The 19,305-nt window shown below is 49.6% G+C and overlaps 1 protein-coding gene across 4 annotated transcripts in view; it reads left to right on the plus strand.

Moving 5' to 3' along the window:
- The window catches only part of GLI1 (GLI family zinc finger 1), a 110,847-nt gene extending 92,119 nt beyond the window's left edge, over nt 1–18,728 (plus strand). Inside the window, exons 2-13 of one of the 4 annotated variants that reach the window (XM_035102317.3) lie at nt 1,221–1,415; nt 1,894–1,992; nt 2,222–2,314; nt 3,197–3,392; nt 4,428–4,584; nt 4,919–5,026; nt 5,699–5,839; nt 8,058–8,207; nt 9,201–9,365; nt 9,914–10,144; nt 12,594–12,867; nt 13,554–18,728. In XM_035102317.3, coding sequence (XP_034958208.3) covers nt 1,319–1,415; nt 1,894–1,992; nt 2,222–2,314; nt 3,197–3,392; nt 4,428–4,584; nt 4,919–5,026; nt 5,699–5,839; nt 8,058–8,207; nt 9,201–9,365; nt 9,914–10,144; nt 12,594–12,867; nt 13,554–15,628 — 3,786 coding nt within the window. In that variant the 5' untranslated portion in view covers nt 1,221–1,318 and the 3' untranslated portion in view covers nt 15,629–18,728. Of the gene's footprint in view, nt 1–1,220; nt 1,416–1,893; nt 1,993–2,221; nt 2,315–2,336; nt 2,682–3,196; nt 3,393–4,427; nt 4,585–4,918; nt 5,027–5,698; nt 5,840–8,057; nt 8,208–9,200; nt 9,366–9,913; nt 10,145–12,593; nt 12,868–13,553 lie in introns of those variants that run through there. The other 3 variants (XM_035102360.3, XM_035102352.3, XM_088661190.1) reach the window with 3 other exon arrangements.
- The last annotated feature ends 577 nt before the right edge of the window (nt 18,729–19,305 follow it).

Here is a 19,305-nt window from a genome sequence, read left to right on the forward strand (position 1 = left end):
GAGTTGGGACCTCGTTCACTTTCCATTTGTGGGCTAACAAAACATGGGCCACAGTTGTTGCATGCATAAATAACCTTTTCTGACATCTGGGAATTTCAGTCTGGGTTATCCCCAGCAAAAGGGACTCTATTTTTTTTGGGGGGGGGGTAATTTTGAGCATTTTTTACACAAGCTTACATGTATGTCAAAAGAACAAATGTTTTTTCTTAAAAATGAGAGTGGAACTCGTCGTTGCCACAGTTCAGATGAGGTGTAAAATAGGAAATAATCATGGCAAATGCTCTTAAAAGGCGTTTTCATTTCTTTCCCCAGAGAGGGAGGAGTTAATCTTGTATCTATTTAATTCTGAGCCTTTGATGCTCCTCTCACTCCACTCTGCTTTACTAGAAAACTCTTTCCCTCCTTTCATCAGAAAACTGGGGTGTCACTGCCTCTGTCTCTCCAGATTTGTCAGCATTTTCCAGGAGGGATTCAGGAACATACTGATAATTTTAGGTTTTTTTCTGTTAAAGTGGATTACTGTGCTTTGTCGCTCTAATGCAATGAATCCACTTTTTAAAAAGAAACAACTTTTTGCAGTTTGAGTAAGCGACACTGAAAGGTGTGGATTGATTGAATGAATGACAAATGGTAGATGTATAAAAAAAAGCAAACCAGGATGAATGCAGGATGAATGTTCATTCTTGTGTAAGCTACAAGCAAACAAATCAGAACAAATACTCAATAAAGACTGGATATAATCTAACCCCCATGTAAACTTCGTGCAAGCCAAATCAAGAAAAATAATAAATTGGCTGTCTGGAGGAGCCCTCCGTATCTGTTTAAGGGCATATAATGCTATTACTGGAGCTAATCATGGAAGGTGTACATTTAACCTGTGTTATCATAGGAAGCTGCCTTGCACCAAACCAGACTCTTGGTCTGTCCCGCTCAATATGCTCTGATGTGGCTCTTCAGAGTTTCAAGTGGATGGGGGGAGAGAAAGGTATTTTCCAGCCCTGCCTGGAGATGCCAGGCATTTAACCTAGAACTTTCTGCATGCCAAGTATGTGCTCTGCCACTGATATGTGACCCCTCTCTGTCAGTGATGAAAACTAGGGTCCTTGGATGAACTGTGCAACAAGACAGGACCAGTTCTAGAGCCACCACACCAGTGACTGTGGGATCTTGGGTGCTGGTCTCTCTTGTCTTCTCACATGACTACACTCTGTCTCTTGCAGATCTGGATCCCTTAGCAGGAGCCCTGCCACTTCCTGGCCCACTGTAGCCCACCAAAAAAGCAGATGTCTCCCTGACTGCATCCAGCCTCTGACAAACCATGTTCAACCCAATGAACCCACCAGTTAATAACTACGTAGATCACTGCTACCTTCGGCCCCTGCATGGGCAAGGGCAACCCAGCGCCATGGTGGAAGGTCAGTCTCACAGCAACAGCCAGGGGCAGCAAAGTCCTCTTGCTCAACACTCCACCTGAGTCATCTGTTTGCCTCTCCTTCTGTTCTTTTCCAAGAGGGTTTCCCAACCCACCCAGCTTCCTGGAACCTTTCCCATGTTACTATGTCTGCTGAGGAGCTCTTGCATGGAACCCTTTAATGCTACAGAGGATTTTCTAGAAATGCATGTGCACATTGAGTTTGGGCAGAGGACCAGCAAAGCCTTGCAGGCCCTCGTTTTTCTTTGTGCACCTGAGACAATGCCCTTGTGTCTCAGAACACACTCATCACACCCCTTGAGGTAGATGTTGGAAGGGAATATTATCAGGGGTCTTGTTCAGGACTCGGTTGTCTGCCAGTACTGGTCTTCTCCTTGAGGAGTGATGACATTCCAAGGAATCCCAGGGTGGACCAAAACATTCCCCTGCTTCTTTTAATGACTCACTCTGTTCTTTTCCAGGAATCAATGACTTGCCATATTACCACCAAGCCAACTCCATGGGGAATCATCACACCTATGGGATGCCACCGGGAAGTGAACATCCTTCTCATACTGATGGTGAGTTTCAAGGACAGGTGGTGGCAAATCCATGAGAAGTAATGGGGGGGGGGCGAGGTAGAAGGGGACACACTGCAGCCTACAGACTTGAGAGCACAGATAAGTAAGCACAGGCAGAAATTTTGCATGGAGCTGGAGTTTTTTTTGATAGTTTTGCCATAGCTGCTACACTTGCTGAAAAGGCAAGCTCTTGTGCAGTTTTCAAAGTGGCTTGTCTCTTTTGCTGTAGGACCCGCGGTGGTGACAACTTCCATGCAAGCCCCAGCACATACATCTCCACTTTGGAACATGCCTGTAATTACTAGAGGCTGTCCCGGACAAGGTCAGCATCAGTGGTCAACAATATAGGGCACCTACCTGGGCCCACATCCCCAGTGGGGACACACTACTGAGACTAGAGCCTCCTGCTTTTGTTCCTCCGTCTTGCTCTGTCAACTGGTTTACCTTCCCACTCCAAGGCTGCAAATACACTGTCCATTTAAAGCACATGACTTCCCACAATGGATTATTGGCTGCTGAGAAGTGTATCTGTGTGAAGGATAAACTACGGTTCCCGGGATTCTTTGCAGGAAGTAATGCGCTTACACAAGAAACAGAAGCAGAAGAACCCTTCATCAAGTTGTCTTTTGATGCTCTTAAAGCAGAGATAGCCAACCTGGCCTCCTTCCCCACCAACCCCAGGAAGCATGGTCAGTGGACAGGGGTGATGGGAGTTGTAGTTCAGCAACACCTGGAGGGTCATGGCTTCCCCTTCCCTGTCTTAGAGGGCCAGACGAGTTCATATGACGAAATGCATTGGAGAATGTGCAGGTTCAATCCCTGGCATCTTGCCCTTGGGAGGGGAGAAGATGCACAAAAAGCTTGGGGACCTGCCAACATTCATTTAGAGCAGTGGTCCTCAACCTTGGGCCTCCAGATGTTTTTGGCCTACAACTCCCATGATCCCTAGCTAGTAGGACCAGTGGTCAAGGATGATGGGAATTGTAGTCTCAAAACATCTGGAGGCCCAAGGTTGAGGACCACTGATTTAGAGCACCCCAATGCTTTAAATAAATAAATAAACTCTAGATAGCCTTGGAGGATGGGAACCCTGTCTGAAAACTTGGAGAGCAGCTGCCAGCCAGTGTTGCCAATATACTGACCCAGGTGCAAAGTCTGACTAAGGATAAGGCAGCTCCATGTGTTCTTCCTGTTTCCCACCCAGGTACTCGCTTTTCTATGTCCCGAAGCCCAGCCAAGTTGTCCAAGAAGCGAGCACTGTCCATCTCTCCTCTCTCAGATGCCAGCATTGACCTGCAGACTGTCATCCGCACGTCTCCCAATTCCTTGGTGGCTTACATAAACTCCCGCTGTGCTTCAGCTGGTGGCTCCTACGGGCACCTCTCCATTGGCACTAGCAGGTAGGTGTTCCCTTCCGGGAAGGGTCAGGCTTGTGTGTATTGCGGAGCAGGGACATATTTGGAAATCTGAGGAACTGTCCTGGGCACCATAAAAGCCTGTTCCTCTTATAAAAACACTTAAACTCAGGAACTCATTGTGTGCTAGACCTCTGACTAAGAGCCTTCTTCACTTGTATGCAAAATGTATGGGGAACTCTCATACACACCCAAAAATGTCAGCCAGTTGTGGCTCCTGAGCAAATACGCACCATGTCTTTGCAACATACATGATAAAACCTTAAATTTGAAAAAGTCAAACATGTTTTTAAAAATGTGCTTGACCTACCGTGGACATGCAGCACCTGCCTGTCACTCAATCCTCCCAACACCCAAGTTCTCAGTTTTCCCTAAACTAGCACAAATGAGCTTCCACTCCCCCTTCTTCCCCTCTAGCCATTCTGAAGCAGAAGCATATATGCCCCACTTTCTATGATTTACTCTTTGGGGAAGCACACCAATGTCTGCCTCCAAAGCCAGAGCCTTTTGTGTGAGAGGAGCACTGCAATAAGGAGCAGGGAATCCTTACGCCCAAATTTGACTACATCTCCATTTTGCTGCCCAAGCAAGCCCAATAATAGATACTCAAAGGGTAGTTCTGTTAAATTACGGTAAGCCAGGAAAGGGGATGGTGTACAAATGCATCTGAACAAAATGAAAATAGTTCTAGGGTTGTGCTGGAGATACAAATAAACTTCCCGGTTATGTTAGTTCTCATTCTCCACTAATAGTGCCCCACAATCAGAAGTTTCTTCAGCTCCATGTTTCACAGCTAGATGGCATTGCCCATGCCCTTTCAAGCATAAGGGCTAGAAACTTTCCTTGGCCTTTTTGTTTTTTAGAAAGGTGCATTTGGGCTCAGTAACATGTTAGTCACTTCTGTTGCATCGTTACACATGCGCAGCACTGCCGTTATGCAAATGCTCATTGTGCAAATAGTGCATCATGCAGGTGTTCTGCATGCAAACAGCTTGTGCTTTCTTCTGTCCCCCTTGCCAGTCCTTCCCTTGGGTTCCAGAGCCCCATGGGCCACCAGAAAGCTCAAGGGATGTCATTTGGCCACAACACACCCTGTGGCTCTCATGAACACATGCCTGGCCGGCCAGGGATGATGCACCATATGCCACCACCCCGTGGGATGCTGAAACACTGCCAGGTAAGTGGGTATCCAGTTCACCTGCCTGCCCCTCTCAATGTGTCACGCTCAAGCGTGTGAATACCAAAAAACCCCAACATGACACCGCCATACCCATTGCTTAACAAGTCCCATAGCCGGCTCACCCCCCACAACCCCCCCATAAATAAATGTTAACAACCCAGGGGTGCCTTAGCACTCTTGGTAGGCTCTTAGATTAATCTCTCGCATTCGTTTGGGGAAGCAAGGTGGGTGGCCGTAGAGCTAACAGCGGGAGGAAGGGCCTCCTTTGGGTCTGGGGCTGCACTGGGAGAGGGCACCATCACCTGGAGCTCTCGCCGTCTCTTTCCCACAGCTGAAGTCAGAGCCCAGCCTGGGCAGCCCTTTGGATGCCCTGAGCACCAAGTGCATGGAGGAGTGCTCGGAGGGTGACATTTCCAGCCCAGCCTCTACAGGGACACAGGTAACATCGGGCCACACCAATGTGCTCACACAGACACAAAGTGTGCCCTCTCTCCAAATCCAGAGTCAAGTGTTCAGGAGTGGAGGGGCTCATTTGGAGCTGGAGGGGCGGTGGGGGCGTGGAGGAGAGAGAGGGAGATATTCTCACCATCAGCATCTATATATATATATGAATGTAAAAAGGGCATGTGGGTTTGTGTCCACTTTTCACCGAAACCGCTTGACCAATTGTGTTTAAATTTTGACACAACGTCCCAAGCGGATGTCTGAAGGTTCTTATAAAGTTTGCTAAGACAGATGTTACACCTGTGGCAGGTAAAACACCAAAAACCCTGTGGTTCAAAACACACCAGTCAGACCCTTGACTTCAAAACCCTTGACTTCATCAGTCCATGAGGCCATAGGTGCAGCCAGGGGGGCAGGGATGGGCAGCTGCCCCTCCAATCAATAAAAATGCATAGCTGAGATTCTTCCCCCCCAAAGGCCTGCCCCCACAAAAAAGCCCCCCCCCCACAAAAATCCTCGTTATGCCTATTCACTGGGTGGAGCATCATGGACAGATTTTGCCCCTCTCTCGTTGGATTGGGGGGGGGGGGGCGAAGCAGACTAGGTCATTGATCTGAATTGTTCCCAAGATTTTCTGAACATACTCCATTTCTTACCTTCATCCCAGGATCCCTTACTAGGCATGCTTGATCCCCGGGATGAATTGGAGAAGGAAGATGGGAAAGTAGAGGCTGAGGCGGTGTATGAGACCAACTGCCACTGGGAAGGATGTTCCAAGGAATTTGACACCCAGGAGCAGCTGGTGCATGTGAGTCACGTGGGCCTGTGGGCAGGACTTTTTTGGGGTGGTGGTGGTGGTGGGCGGGATGGGAGGCATCTTAGAACTTGGTGGAAACTTGAAGGGCTGACTCACGCAGTCCAACCCCCTGCCCTGGTTAGCTGCCTCAGATACATCCTGGCAGGGCTGAAACTAGCCTTTCTGTCCCCTTGGTCAAAGACCCAGTTTGGAAGCCACCCACCCTCAGATGTGTGTTTGCATACACACATGAACATACATACATACATACATACATACATAACACACACACACATACACCCCAACACATTTATTCATAAAGGGCATAAAAATAGGCAATGATTTGAATTCAGAGGAATCCTAAGAAGTATTATGACTGTATGACCAAAGTGAAAGTGAGCATCCCTTCCTGTAAAAGCAAATTGTTTTTCAAAAGTAGAACTTCCATGTGCAGCAATTGTCTATCTGAGGTCAGGTTTTGAATTGGATTTATTTGGTCACAGGATCATTACAAGACTGCATTACAAGACCATAAGATCAGCCAAGATTCTCTTGTTTCCTTTCAAAAATGCTTTTGTCCTTTTCTTTGAGGCTTTTTGTCACCCACCCCACTTCTTGGTTCTGTGCAAACCCTTTCAAGGATTTTTGACATGTAAATTCACTCCTAAGTAAGCTTCAACAAGATTCCTTTCGATTTTATTTTTGTTGGACTCTCAATTTTATTTTTGTTGGAAGGGATGCCAAGGATTATCTAGTCCAAACCCTTGTAATACAGAAAACTCAGCTAAAGCATCCATGACAGATGGTCATCCAACCTCTGCTTAAAAACCTCCTGAGGCAGACCATTCCATGGTCGAACAGCTCTTACTGTCAGAACATTTTCCATTATGTTTAGTCAGAATTTCCTTTCTTGTAAATTGAATCCATTGGTTCGAGACCTGCCCTCCAGAACAGGAAAAAAGAAGTTTGCTCCATCTTCCATGTGACAACCTTCTCAGTCTCTTCTTTTTCAGGCTAAACATACCCAGCTCCTTTGACCATTCCTCAAAAGGCTTGGTTTCCCAACCCTTGATCATCTGGGTTGCCCTCCTCTGCACACGTTCCAGCTTGCCAATATTCTTCTTAAATTGTGGTGCTCAGAATTGGACACAGTATTGCAGGTGTGGTCTGACCAAGGCAGAATCAAGTGGCACTATTGCTTCCCTTTATTTGGACCCTTGGCTGTTGATGCAGCCTAGAATATCATTATTATTTTTTTGCTGCTGCATCACACTGTTGATTCATGTTAAGCTGTGTGTGTGTGTGTGTGTGTGTGTGTGTGTGTGTGTGTGTAGAAACCTGTATTTAGCTATCCCTCCCAGTTTGGTGTCATCTGCAGATTTGATGAGCATCCCCTCAATTCCTTAATCCAAGTCATTTATAAAGATGTTGAACAGCAATGGGCCCAGGACAGAACCCTTGTCACTTGTCACTTTTTCCCTGGATGATGAGGAACCATTAATGAGTACCTTTGGGTTTGGTCCGGCACCTAAGTTACCTTGTTCAACCCACATTTTACCAGCTTCCTCGTGAGAAAATCATGGGAGACTTTGTCAAAAGCCTTACTGAAATCAGCCACCAAAAAAAGAAGAAGAAATCAGATTGGTTTAGCATGACTTATTTTTGAGAAACCCATGCTGGGTCTTAGTAATCACAGCATCCTTTTCTAAATGCTCACAGACCAACTGTTGAATTAACTGTTCTGGATGGAAATGCTATTTTTCCTTGCATATAATATTTATTTATTGGGGGTGGGGGGTGTATGCCTATATGATGAAGGCATGTTCTTGGGCTTTCCTCAGCACAAACATATAAATATAATAACAACTCTCCTTCTTCCTGTGCCACCTTGCAAATGAGCCTTCTTCAGCTTCATGGGGAAAGAGGAGCTCATGGTTGCCATTCACTTTTTCATCTTTCTCTCCAGCTGAAGCCCAGACATACTGGGAGGCTGGGGGCCTCAATGGCACCCCTCTGGAAGCTTCACCCAGGTCAGAAACCCTGGCTAGACACTCCCCCCCCCCCCCGCTATGGCTCTGCATCCTGGAACGATCCCTGCTTCCACTCTGTAATGCTTTGCAGTGATTAGGCAGGCTCAGAAGCTAAACCATAAATGCTGTCGATGAATTGTGTTTCCCACTGACTTCCACTGACTTTTTACCTCTGCTGCATTGCTCCCTTGTCATTGTAGCATATTAACAATGAGCACATCCATGGGGAGAAGAAGGAGTTTGTGTGCCACTGGCGGGAGTGTTCTCGGGAACAACGACCCTTCAAAGCTCAGTACATGCTGGTTGTTCACATGAGGCGCCACACAGGAGAGAAGCCCCACAAGTGCACAGTGAGTAGGGCGGGGGCTCAAAGAGGCAGCTGGTTTCTGGTCCTGGGTGGAGAGACAAAGTTTGATGAGGTTCGCACTATGACTGTCTCCCGCCTTGTCTTCTTCACAATGAATACTGTTTTTGTATTGCTACTATTTGGCTTCTGCTAACATCTGTGTCGTTTCATTCTCTACTATGTCCAGAACAAACTTACTGGTAATTAATTTCAATACATTTCAGTGGCATGGAAACGTCAAGAACAATGCAGAAAATAATGCAATTATTTACCTCACTGGTCTTCAACAGGTGGGTCAGGACCCACTAGTGAGTTGTGGCCTGATCCAAGGTGCATCACAACAGGAGCACTACCACCATGCGAATATATTGTAAAAGATTATGAAATAGGTTCCCTAATGCATGTTTGGGTTAAAAGTGGGTTCTGGGCCTGAAATTTTTTTGAAAACTGCTGATTTGCATAACTTGTATGGACTAAAAAACGTCAATATTGAGTACTGTTTTAATTCACTTGTGTGATTTCCATTCCTGACCTTGGGCAAACTTGCATATTGCACTAGTTTCAATTTCTGATGGAATTCCCTACCCCTGAGCAGGGGTGGCTCAGATTTCCAAGGAGGCAGCCGGGGCCCCTCAATATTCTGCATCCTGTGCTGGGCCTCGCCGTGCCTACCCTTCCCACGGCTGCAAAGGGGACCCACCAGGCCTTACCAGGCCTCCCTGTGGCTGTGGTGGGCCTTGCAGACTCCTCCTGCCACGTGGCATCACACACATGCGCCAGGCACCCCCAAAGTTGGGCAGAACCCAGTGCCTGTGACTATGAGCCAGGTTGCATCTTCCCCCACTTCCATGTGGCTGGCTGCCCCATTGGAAGAAGGGTGTGGTGTGTGCACAAAGGAAGCTACACATTTGGGTTGGCACAGAGAAAGAGTGGTTTTGCGGGGGGTGGGGGTTCCCCATTTTGCCATACAACTACCAACTGCTTTGCTATCCTACAGTTTGAAGGCTGCAATAAGGCCTACTCACGACTGGAGAACCTCAAGACCCACTTGCGCTCCCACACGGGTGAGAAGCCCTACGTTTGTGAGCACGAAGGCTGCAATAAGGCCTTCTCCAATGCTTCAGACCGGGCCAAGCACCAGAACCGGACACATTCCAACGAGGTAGGCCTAGGGTGAACCATGGAACCATGTAGCCTCACGTCAAAAAGATGGCACCCCCCCCCATGCAGTATTGGTATGACCTAGTGCTTCAGCCTTTCCACTAAGAGCAGTGCTCCCGAACCTCAAGTCTCTAGGTGCTGTTGTACTACAACTCCCATTATCCCCCTACAGCATAGGCAATAGTGTGGGTTCATGCAGGGCCGTCTTGAGCGCCCCTGGCGCCGTCGTGCGCCGGATCTCTCCGGCGCCCTCCTGCCCTGTTTCCCAGCGTGGTGGGCGGGTGGGCACAGCATGCAGCTGCACGGCGGACCAGCCGGCCTGCCAGCGGGCGCAGCTCGCGGCGCCCTCCTGGCGGGCCAGCGCCGTGGTGCCCTGCGCCACCTAGCCTGCACGTAGGGCCGGCCCTGGGTTCATGGGAGCTGCAGTCCAACATCTGAAGAGTCCCAATTTGAAGCACTTTACTATGAGGCAAAGTGAGGCAGAGAAGCATTCTATGCCTAAAGTTACCACCACCGGTGAGGGATAATAATCTGTTCGTGTCCTGGCAGAAACCCTACGTCTGCAAGATCCCAGGCTGCACCAAGCGATACACAGATCCCAGTTCTCTGCGCAAGCATGTCAAGACAGTGCACGGACCAGATGCCCACGTCACCAAGAAGCACCGCGGAGACACCATATCCACCAGCCGGACACTAGTTCTCCACAGCGATATGAAACAGGAGCGAGATAGCGAAGGCAGGAAAGACGAAGGCAAACTCATGGTGCCTGACTCTAACTTGGTAAGCTGTGCTACACAGGCAGCGCTGGGAGAAGAGAGACTAAATTCCAGTGCAAGGCATATCACGGTTGTTTGGAGAGGACACACAGAGGACGGGTCTTGACACTGAGCAGTGGTGGCTGGTGGACATTGAGACTGCTAGGGGAGAAGGCAAGGAGGCCAACAGTAGGTGGCGCCAGAGCCAGTGTTAGGCAGAGCCCACCCATTCCCTGCTGTGTTCTATAAGACTGAGGAGAGGGAGGGTGGCAGGCAGTGCTTCCCTTGCACTGTTCGCAAGCAGAAAGTCTGGTAGGTGGGGGTTGCCAGAAGGCAGGCTGAGCTTGGTGGGGCAGTGCCCACCACCAGGGTCAGCCTCCACACTGGGCTATGAGGCTAGAATTTATTGAGTTTAAGGAGCACTTCCCTCCTTCTTAAGAAGCACAGAAAGGATGAGACAGAAAAGATGAGGAAGCTGCCTGATACCGAGTCAGACCATTGGTCTGCCTGGCCCAGTGTTGCCCACACACTGACTGGCAGTGGCTCTCCATGGATTCAGGTGGGGATTTCTCCCATTCCTGCCAGTACTTGCAGGTGCCAGGGAGCTGAGCTACAGACCTTCCCAAACCAAACCACACTGAGCCAAAGAGGAATTAGAATTTGATGGGAATTTGTGATTCAGCCAAAAAGTTTAGTCAGGGAAGCTTCCTGTTCTTGCAGTCCATTCTTCAGCATACAGGCCTGGAGGAAGGAATCAAGGCACTTCATTTTCAACAGTTGCACTATAAATCTCCAGAAATTGGCACCCTGAGGATCTCAGCATTATTCCCGTTTTCCTTTCTACCGCCCTAATCCATTGCCCACACCAACTGGAATTTGCCCCAGTGATTAATCAACTAAGTAGATGGATCTAATGAGTAAAGCTGGCAGTCCTCATTTTTTTATTTTAAAAATATTGTTCTACCATCATACTTTATTCAGCTTAAGAAGCAAGTTGAAGTAGCTAAGGTGCTGGTTTCGGTGTTATAAGGCCCTACCTATGCAGGTAAGGTCCAAGATACTTGAAACCCCTTATATACACAGTCACTACACTCTGCAGGTGAGGGCCTCCTGCAAATACCATTTTATCAGAAGGTCCATTCTGCACAATACAAGAATCCGGCCTTTAGTGTTGTGGCACCTGCCCTTTGGGATGGCCTCCCCTTGAATATGAGACAGACGCCATCTCTGCTGTCTTTTTGGTGCCTGATGAAGACCTTCCTCTTCCAACCAGCCTTTTAAGCTGAGATCTTTCCCTGTCTGCATCTAGAATCATAGAATCATAGAGTTGGAAGAGACCACAAGGGCCATCCAGTCCAACCCCCTGCCAAGCAGGAAACACCATCAAAGCATTCTTGACATATGCCTGTCAAGCCTCTGCTTAAAGACCTCCAAAGAAGGAGACTCCACCACACTCCTTGGTAGCAAATTCCACTGCCGAACAGCTCTTACTGTCAGGAAGTTCTTCCTAATGTTTAGGTGGAATCTTCTTTCTTGTAGCTTGAATCCACTGCTCCGTGTCCGCTTCTCTGGAGCAGCAGAAAACAATCTTTCTCCCTCCTCCATATGACATCCTTTCATATATTTGAACATGGTTATCATATCACCCCTTAACCTTCTCTTCTCCAGGCTAAACATACCCAGCTCCCTAAGCTGTTCCTCATAAGGCATCGTTTCCAGGCCTTTGACCATTTTGGTTGCCCTCTTCTGGACACGTTCCAGCTTGTCAGTATCCTTCTTGAACTGTGGTGCCCAGAACTGGACACAGTACTCCAGGTGAGGTCTGACCAGAGCAGAGTACAGTAGTACTATTACTTCCCTTGATCTAGATGCTATACTCCTATTGATGCAGCCCAGAATTGCATTGGCTTTTTTAGCTGCTGCATCACACTGCTGACTCATGTCAAGTTTGTGGTCTACCAAGACTCCTAGATCCTTTTCACATGTACTGCTCTCAAGCCAGGTGTCACCCATCCTGTATTTGTGCCTTTCATTTCTTTTGCCCAAGTGTAGTACCTTACATTTCTCCTTGTTAAAATTCATCTTGTTTGCTTTGGCCCAGTTATCTGTACTAGAATTCTTTCTATTGATTAATCACTGGTTGTTTGCCACCCTGGGCTCCTTTGGGAGGAAAGGAGGGGTGGAAATGTAATAAAAGAAACAAGCAAGTGCCCCACTCCTATACAGGTCCCAGTGAGTTCAAGTGGTAGAGCATGAGACTCTTAATCTCAGGATCGTGGGTTCGAGCTCCACGTTGGCCAAAAGATTCCTGCATCGCAGGGCGTTGGGCTAGAGGACCCTCGTAGTCCCTTCCAATTCTATGATTCTAAGTAGCCAAGATCTCCCCCCCCCACCCTGCATGACCCCCCCCCAGTTGTTGTGATGATTGCTGTAACCCTGCGATGTGGCTGTGCTCCACCCCCCACCCACTCCAGAAACCTCAGCCCAGCCCCGGTGGCCAGTCGTCCTGCAGCAGTGAGCGCTCTCCCTTGGGCAGCGCAAACAACAATGACAGTGGCGTGGAGATGAATGCCAATGCGGGTGGCAGTTTGGAAGACCTGTCAGCGCTGGAGGAACCGTCGGAGTCCATGGGCAACTCAGGGCTGTCGGCGCTGCACAAGCTGGAGAACCTGCGCATTGACAAGCTGAAGCAGCTGCGCAAGCCCCTGTCCGCAAAGGGGGTCAAGCTGCCTTCCATCCCCGGGTCAGGTGTGTGTGGAAGGAGGTCTTGGGGGGAAGAGGAGGGGAGGGGAGGGGAGGGGAGGGGTGCTTGCAGGGGGTCAGGCACTCATCTCCACCTCCAAATCCAGATGAGCCTTCATCTCTAGATCTCCAGCTTTCATTTTTCTTAAAGGGTATGTTTCTAGCATTTGTAGAACTTGAGCTAGAAGTCAAAATGGACAGAAACTCCCGCTCCCCATTTTCATGTTTTCCTTTACCCCTGTGGATGCCCATAGAATAGGGTCTGCATAGAGGGTTTCACATAGGTAGGAGGCAGTGAGAATAACAAGGCCCACTGTTGCTCTTCAAGATGGCTGCCAGCAGAGCAGCATCAGTGCTGGGCGCGGCTGTTCTCCTGTTTTACCTCTTGCAGTGAAATCACCTCTTGCAGATACTGGTTTTGCGGTCTGCTCTTCTTTCTTTAGCCATTTAGCACTGCGTCCTCCCAATTAGGTCACATAGCTGGTTGAGACATGTTTCTCCCTGCCCTGCAGCTGACATCACATACGATGCTCTAAATATGACTGACAGGTGCCCAGGAGCCATTACTCCATTCTGTCAGGCCTTACCTCGGGCCTAGTAAGCCAGCTACAAACCATGGGCTTAGCTTTGGGCCTGGCTTTTTGAAAGGTGTTTTCTCTGTCCTTTTAGTCAACTGTGCTGCTTCTTCGCAGGCTCCACAAGAGAGATGCCTGGCTTGTGTGGGCCACCCTCCGCTGCCTCTCACCGGCGCATCATGGAGCTGTCGTCTGGAGACCTGCCCTCCCTGTCCATGCCCAGTGAGCGCCGTGGCAGCACCACCAGCACCATCAGCTCGGCCTACACCGTCAGCCGCCGCTCCTCCATGGTGTCGCCATACCTGCCAGCTGGGGGAGGCCCTAATGGGCTGGGCCCACCTGACGTGTATGAGCCCATCTCCCCTGACACCTCCAGGCGCTCCAGCGAGGCCAGCCACTGCGGAGGTCTTCCAGGACTGGGCAACCTGACACCGGCCCAACAGTACCGCCTCAAAGCCAAGTATGCCGCTGCAACAGGCGGGCCGCCTCCCACCCCTCTGCACAGTATGGAGAGGGCTGCTCAGCCCAGCCTTATGGCAGATTACTCAGGCTCTGTCCTGCCTCCTTTCATGCATCGACACAGTGCCAATGAATACCACAGGTGCAGCTCTGGCATCCTCCACCCCCACCTAGCACTTGGCCACAGTGCCCGGCGAGCCAGCGACCCCTCCCAGATGGTGGGTGAGGCCAACCCGCCCCCCAGAGTGCAAAGGTTCAAAAGCCTCAGCAACATGAGCCCAGGAGGCATAGGCAGAGCCAGTGGGCAGGCGATTGGGGGATTGGATGCCAACCCGCAGCGCCACCTCTTCCCGCCACGACCGCCAAGCATCACTGAGAACGTCTTCTTAGAGAACGCTACCATGGAGAGCACCAACCCAGGTGGAGAGCAGGAACTGCTGGAAATGGAGCCTTACCTGGGTTACCAGGAGCAGAGCTACCCATGCCAGGCTGCAGGCATGGAGCTCCCAAGCAACGTGGCCCATCAAGGTGCACCCAGGACGATAGGCAACTTGCAGATGGGTCCTGAACAGCTGGAGGGCGGCTTTGACCAACTGGACTATACCCAGCCCCAGTGCCAGATGAGCCTGGCTTTCCACACAACAGTGCGGCACTGGGATGGCGAGGGTGCAGGGCTTAATCCCGCACCCCCCTCTGCCATGGGGCAGTGCCACTCTGCCCAGTATGCAGTCCCAGATGCCAAGCACATGGGAGTAGAAGGTCATGGTGGTGAAGGCCAGCAGGGCACTTTCCAGTTCGGCCAGGCCCACATCAAGGCTGAGCAGCAGTTCCAAGCAGCTGCGCCTGCTCTGGCCTCTTGCCAGGGCATGAAGCAGCTGCCATACAGCCAAGCCCAGCCTGCCTGTGCCAGGGGTGAGGGGTACCACCAGCCTGAGAGCCAACAGGCCCCGTGCTTTGGTATGGGGCAACCCCCCAGCAGGAGGCCCCAGACCCCCATGCTGCAGGTCAAGGAGATGATGGTTCGGAGCTATGTGCAGTCGCAGCAGGCGCTGATGTGGGGGGAGCAGCCAGCCGGTGATGCCATGATGGGTATAGAGAGCGGGGGACAATGCCAGCAGCCCCAGCCGTACCCTGGCAGCCCCAAGTACCCGAGCTACCCTGCCAAGCCCCCACCAGCAACGGAGACCAAAGCACTTTCAAGCCCTGGAGGCCAGTGTTACAGCCCAGGGATGGTTCCCCACCCGCCTGGGGGCCCCAAGCCGCTGAGCAGGCCAAGCAGCTTGTGCTACCAAGCCAGCCTCCCTTATGAGACCCCTGGTGAGGGGGGCCCCCACCGGCTGATGCGCTTGCCCCCTCTCCGCAGCGCTGAGGAGGCCAGAGGTTTCTCCATGCCGTTGGGCAAAGCTTCCGGGAACAAGTTGATGAACGCCCACCAACGTCACTGCCAGCCCCCCAGCTGCGTGGCAGAGGATCCAGGTGGGCCCTTCACCCCCAGGCTGGACATCCTCAAATCAAACTCTTTCTCTTACCTGCCAGAAGAGCAGGTGTCCAACAGCTTGGACACTCTGGACTTGGAGAACACCCACTTGGACTTCACAGCTATCCTAGACGACGCAGAGGGCCTCAGCCCCACCTCCCCACCTGGCGGCCCAGCCAACATGGCTGTGGGGGACATGAGCTCCATGCTGAACTCGCTGGCAGGGGAGAACCAGTTCCTTAACACCCTTTCCTAGTACAGTTGGGTTCATGACAGAGATGACGGGGACCTGCTGTGAACAGGAACCAGATGGGCACAAGGAGAGACAAGGCCAGGGTACCTCTTGCTGGGCTGGACTCAATAACTTGAGGTTGGGGAGTGGGACTGGGGGCTCTGCAGGGAGACTGAGTCCAATTAGTAACTTCCAGGCTTGCCTTTTGGTACCAAATTGCATCTGTTGCAACCTCAGACGTCCTGTACAAGGTGGGTCTCTTGTTGAGAACTGTGCTGATGGTACTGGAGGAAGGACAGGTGGCCATAGGAAAAGGAAGTGGAGTCCTTCCACTCTCCCAGCTGGAAGAGCGAAACCCATCCATCCTCTGTCTCCCGCACTCCCCCAAATGAAACCAGTATTCTTAATAAGCATCACCCCAAAGTGCCTCTTCTGCAGAGTCCCCTATGCATTGAGAGCTCTGACAGGCTATCAGCCTGGTTCTAGAGTTTCTTGAGCACAGCTGCATACCTAGGGAAACATTTTATCCACAGAGGAACATGTGCAAAAACAGGGCTTTTAGGCAAATTGAAAACTTTGCCTGCATTTAGCAGGGGAGATCTGTGATCTTGAGCAAGCAGGAATGTGGCTACCTGTTCATGGTTCCTTCTTGCAAATTCCACAGGGAAGGAAGGAAGGAAGGACTTCCAGTGGAGGAAAGAATTGACTCTGGTTTTGCCTACATAGAGGCTCTGGAGGTTGGTGGTGGGGCTCAGAGCAAGCTCTTCTTTGCACATGGCAAATACACTTCTGGCACATTCGGGCCTTTCAGCTCTTGTCTGGTAAAGCTGCCTGGAGCCCTGAATTCCACACCAACCTGGGCGTTCTCCATTAGCTCCCATCCTGCAGTTGCCACCATGACAAAGCTCACATTGTGATGTAAGTGTAATGTTGGGGGATATGCAAAAACATCTGCTCTGGTGGCTTCTGCTTTCCTAAAGATACATGCCTCTCCACTATCCCTTGCTGTGAGAGCAGAATTGTGAAATCTGGCCCAATTTCACCAAAGGGCCACTCCATCCACACATCACATTTTTAAAGGCGTACATATAAGTGTCCTAATCCACCTCTGGTTGTGCATGTAAGTAACAGAATGCACATATAATTTATACCAGCAGTTCCCAGTCGAGAAAGGGAGATCTCATTGGGGCTGGGGCAATTATGTTTTACATGTGCACTTAAAAACAGATGCTTGTGATGAGCCCATGTTTGCATACATACATCAGGGAGCTGGGGTGGGCTATGGATCCTTGCCCGAGTTTATTACCTCTTGATGTATGAAAGGGTCCTTAAATGTCAGGCATTGGACAGAGAACTGAATCCCAGGGCTGAAAGATTAGGAAGTGAATGTGCATAACAGGCACACAAGCAGACCATAATGAGCCACAAGTGTAGAAAGCTGGAGGAACAACATCTCACACAGGATTGAAGTGCCTCACATGCTCATAACTCAGACAAGCAAGCCAAGTTACAAGGGATGACAAGACCCGCCCCTAAGGGCCCCCATGCCCTAAGATCACAGATCGGTCCAGCCTGCAAGAAAAATCCTTCTTGAACCCAAATCAGTTCAAAAGCAGGTTCACACATGTGTGTTGCATCACTTGAGTTGGGCTGCATATCTGGAGAACATTTACCTCCTTTTGAATCTCCCAATTTGGCAGGAAGCAAGGCAGCCACAACTGCTCCTGCTGATTCGCTCCTTCCTTGGCCCTTCTGTCCAGCCATCCTTCCCAACCTGTTTTAATTATCAGGGTTCCAGGGATGTGCCACGTGGGAAGCTGGTTGCCTTGACTCCCACTGCATTTGGGGATCTGAAGGTTTTTTACAGGTTGCAGCCTGGCAACTCCACAGGAAAGCAAATAAATCCCTTCCTCTAGCCTAGAGAAACATTGGCTAGAGGCAGCTCCTGCCATCTCAAGCTGCTTTGGGGGTTGTTTGTTTTTAACGTGCAGAAACCTGGTTGGGGCTGGCAACCCTCAATCTGTGGCACTTGTGCTCAGCTGGTGAGCTATAGCTCCTGCTATCTATTCAGTCCAGGTTCCCCAAATAGTTCAGAGGCTGGGTTCTTCAGTTCTGAATTTACATACAAAGATGGTGCCCTTTGTTCACAGGCTACAAATAAGCCAGGGGTTGGGGAGACTTGGAGGTAATGTTCAAACAGACCCAGCTGACTAAGCAAAACAAGTGCTGCAAAAGCTCTGGAGGGTTTGCATTGAGATGGACAACCACGAGAGTGGTGTTAAGAGTTAAAAGGAGACACCATCCCCTGTGGTTTTGGGACACTTGCCCCACTGTCACCTCTTCTAAACAGGTTTTGTAGGCTTTCAAAAACCTGTTTGACCAAAGATGACCAAGGACAATGAGCAGAGCCAAGGCCAGTGACGCTTTTGTCACCTCTCCTAAACACATTGCCTGTTACATTCCTGAGCCCTTGTCTTCTTTCTCCAAAGCAGACAGGGGGATTCCCTGCTTCTGGGAACAAAACATTACAGGGGGAGCACAAGAAGCTTAGTTCCACCACATCTCAGTATTGTCTTCTACATGCTGAGTGGCAGCCTCTCTCTCCCAGGTTTGGAGCAGGCGTCTTTATTCAGCCCTGCCTGGAGTTGCTGGGTATGGAACCATGCAAAGCCACGCTCCACCACTGAACACCAGCTTCTGTCACTGAGCTAGCACCTTCTCCCCCTCCCTAGTCTCCCTCAGGTACTTATTCCCAATGCCCTGCACTCAAGCATCCTCCTCCTAGCAAAAGAAAAAGGGAAAGGGGGAAAAAAGAACCTAAGTTAAACTTGAGAAACCAAAGAAACCTTTCATCCTTTTTAGTTTTTGTTTTGTATCTTCCTTTTGTATTTTAGCTGGGAAGCTAGACCAATGCCTGTCCCTTCCAGGTGATTTTTTTGTTCATCTATGGGAAGGGGAAAGTATTAAAGCAAAAGGGTGGGTGATAGAGGAAATTTCTAGGCATATCATAGTGACATGTATTTTTATGGATTGTATATAGGTGTGCAAGTATTTTTTACCTGTAAATCTTTCTCTCTCTTTTTTTAAAGAGAAAAAACACCAATAAAAATGAAAATTGAAAATATTTCCTAAGGAAGGAGAAGCAAATCTGTCCCTTTTATACACATTGAAAGAGACTCATATAGCTGTGGAACTACACCAAACATTTAGCCTCTTTTTAGCCTTGGTTTTCTTGCCCCCAAATATTTCTCCTCCCTAATGTAACCCTGGTTCTCATCATGCATTACAGCATCCATGCTCTCAGATCAATTATTGTTATTTTAATCAAACTTCTTAATTGAAACTGATTCTCCCTCCGTATTATCTCCTTGCATCCATCTTGGTCACTTTTAAATATTTTAGAAACACATCCAACTGCTCCAAAAATGGGGGAGATAGCTTTGTAACAAGTGCCCAGCCAGTCACCAGTGTGCACAGCATACTCTCACTTGGGCTCTATAGCTTCAGCATACTGAAAACTAGGAGAATGGGTTGCTCCTGATCTTGATCTAGGAAATGCACTGAACTTCCATAGTGGGCTTACTACCAAAATAATGTAGGCAATCTTCTACTGATTAACCTTTGCTTACTCAGTAGATTTTTGGATGGCAATGGCTCCAACAAGCTGCTTGAAGCAGACCTTTCCAGCCAGCTGAATTGCA

The sequence above is a fragment of the Zootoca vivipara genome, chromosome 2 (genome assembly GCF_965207765.1).
Source record: "Zootoca vivipara chromosome 2, rZooViv2.hap1.1, whole genome shotgun sequence".
Lineage (NCBI taxonomy): Eukaryota > Metazoa > Chordata > Lepidosauria > Squamata > Lacertidae > Zootoca > Zootoca vivipara.